The 2,500-nt window shown below is 48.0% G+C and overlaps 1 protein-coding gene across 8 annotated transcripts in view; it reads left to right on the top strand.

Moving 5' to 3' along the window:
* Positions 1 to 2,500, top strand: part of LOC113801918 (protein odd-skipped-related 2) — a 63,529-nt gene that overhangs the window by 39,457 nt on the left and 21,572 nt on the right. For 2 of the 8 annotated variants that reach the window (XM_027352338.2, XM_027352333.2), the window contains exon 1: positions 160 to 300. The exons of 4 other annotated variants lie outside the window; for them this stretch is intronic. Coding sequence is in view for 2 of the 4 variants with exons in the window: in XM_027352331.2 (XP_027208132.2) it covers positions 125 to 300 (176 nt within the window). In the remaining 2 variants the exon portion in view is untranslated. Of the gene's footprint in view, positions 1 to 106; positions 301 to 2,500 lie in introns of those variants that run through there. 2 more of the 8 variants (XM_027352331.2, XM_027352332.2) reach the window with 2 other exon arrangements.

Here is a 2,500-nt window from a genome sequence, read left to right as displayed (position 1 = left end):
TAGTGGCTACTGTTTGGCGACGTCATTGACTCAAACCAATCAAGAAGCGTGCAGGTTGCGCTGGGCGGGGCGAGTGCACGTTCGTAGCCAATAGCCGCGGCTGTATCCGCCGGAGGGCGGAGTCATGAGGAGGTGGGGCGCAGTGTCTCCGTTGTCCCTTGTACATACATTATACTGTGAATTCTCCGCTACCACGCACCATCCCCACGCCAGTGCATCCAAGACGCTGCAAGGACTGCATTACAAGCAAAACTGCAGCAATCAACATCCAAACACTGTTTTCTTCAATCACCGAAACAAGTGAGTGCCAGTAAGGGGGGTTGGGGAGGGCCATGCCTAGGCAGTGTTGGCGTCGTGGTGAGCGCCCATCATTGGCGGTTCCGCCCGCGCCGCGCCCATGTGACAGTGTACCGATGTGGCCGCCTGTCGAGCGGCGTGTGAGCTCGTGGTGAGGCACGTGGGCGTGTGTCGGAGCACACGTGATCTATGGGCGGTGACGTCCAGAAAGGCTGATGGATGACTAGCGCGTGTACTTATGTGTCTAACCCATGCACGCCCTCCGTCACTACCATGCGTTGCTAGTGTCATGGCTAGTAGTTCTGGATGATATTGCTATCCTTGAACTGTCTGCTGCTGATGCTATTAGAGCCAACTTCATGTTCTGAATCATTCTATAGTTCAATTTCTCCAAACATTGGCCAAATGTGTAACTGTCTTTCCCAATATCCTTTTCCACGAAGCTGTTATCATGGTCAGCAATATAAACAGTAAGTCACCCCTGACAGGTGCAGGTGTGCCGGAGTTCAGCTCACTACCGTCTCATTCTGTTCCCAGTGGCCAGCACACTGGTATTACTGATAACAACAATGAAATTGATGTTTTTCGCTAGTTCATTTTGCATTTTAACAGCTTCATCCATAAGAGAAAGCAGTTCAGACATGTACCTTTTCTAGATACCGGGGTTAAAATGGATGGGACGACAGCAAGTGTTCCCGTGACCGTTAGGGGTTGTGCAGCTGTAGACACTGGTACAAACATATAAGCCACAGTAGCGCAATAACTGCAAAACCTCCATCGTCATGTTTGCATCACTTTTAATAAATTACTTATTCTGCTTATAATTCGTCTTTCATTCTATCAGTATTCTAGGGAGAGACAAGAATGACATAAAGCAGATAGGTAAAGATAAGAGAATCTAAACGTAGAGTTGAAATACAGTGACATTTTAGCTAACAACAAATTTCTTCATCTTAAGATAAATCCAAGACAATTTATCCATTCTTAATACACTAATAGAAGACAGTTTTGCTTTTTATAAAGCCTAAGGATGAAAGATAGCCTGAAGCTTCTCCAAACATAGTTCAATGATAAAAAGATATTTGCATAGCCGTACTGAATGCCAAAACAAAGCTTCGCACAGCTAGCGTTCAACTAACTTCCAACTTGTATATTGCTTGTAGTTAATGTGATCAACGCCAGGTAATTGGAAGAGCAGCCATGGGCAATCCGAAAGCAAAAGAAGATAAACAATTCACTCGTGGGAAGCACCGAGACCTGGATGCTGTGTCTCAAGCTCACCCATGGAGTTTAAAAGTCTAGCCCCATCAGCTCTATTCACCTGCCAGGCGCAAAGGTGCCATTTGCGATATAATCTTTAAAACTGCATTTCGGCGCACAGACCATGATAATTCTCAAACACGACCATCAAGTTTCAGTCAAGATTAAAATGTCTAATGTGGTAAAGCATGCAACGTGTGGTTAATGTTAACACGCGGGAAATAAACATTCAATAAAACCCTCGCCGATAACCCTAGGTGCGGCGCCTTTCAGTATCTTTGGGCAGGTTCCCGCCACGTCGCCACGGATATTGTGAACCACCATGTACCTGGAACTCCCCCGGGGGCTTACTATCCCCCCACCGGAGATTCAAACAAACCCTTCCATTGCGCAGTCGTCGACGGAGAAGTTGCACTCGATAACGCGTTCCACCCCGACTCCCGCGGTGCTGCGAGCGGGGGCGGGAGAGGCCATGGCGGTGGGCCTGGCGGATGTTGATAAGTTGACAATGCCCGAGGATTTGCCGCTTTGTTCTCCAGCCGGCGCTACAAGTGACCCGGGCGGTTTTACATGGAATTTCGAATCCCTTTATCTTATCACTCCTCGGCCTGCATCCCCATACCACAGAGGAAGAGTTGATATACACCCTCTGCCTTTTATTTCTGCGCGGGTCTGGGCACAAGGGGATCTTGTAAGGGGAGTCGGGGCTCAAGGACGTCGCTCCAGAGACTCAGGGTGTTAACTAAACTCTTCTGATAACAACGTAAAACAAATTATCGTACCGGCGGAGAACAACTCTCGCGGCCCACACTCGCCGCCGCGTACGAAACCAACGATAGTTTCTAGCCAGCGATCCTCGGTCGTAAGGACTCTTTATTCCTTCTCTCTGATCTTTCTTTACGCGTCTTCTCTCTCATTCTTTCTCTATATGTCATCATTTCAT

The sequence above is a fragment of the Penaeus vannamei genome, chromosome 23 (genome assembly GCF_042767895.1).
Source record: "Penaeus vannamei isolate JL-2024 chromosome 23, ASM4276789v1, whole genome shotgun sequence".
In the NCBI taxonomy this organism is placed as follows: domain Eukaryota; kingdom Metazoa; phylum Arthropoda; class Malacostraca; order Decapoda; family Penaeidae; genus Penaeus; species Penaeus vannamei.
The sequence above is the reverse complement of the archived record's forward strand: the minus strand, read 5'-3'. Positions and strand labels throughout refer to the sequence as shown.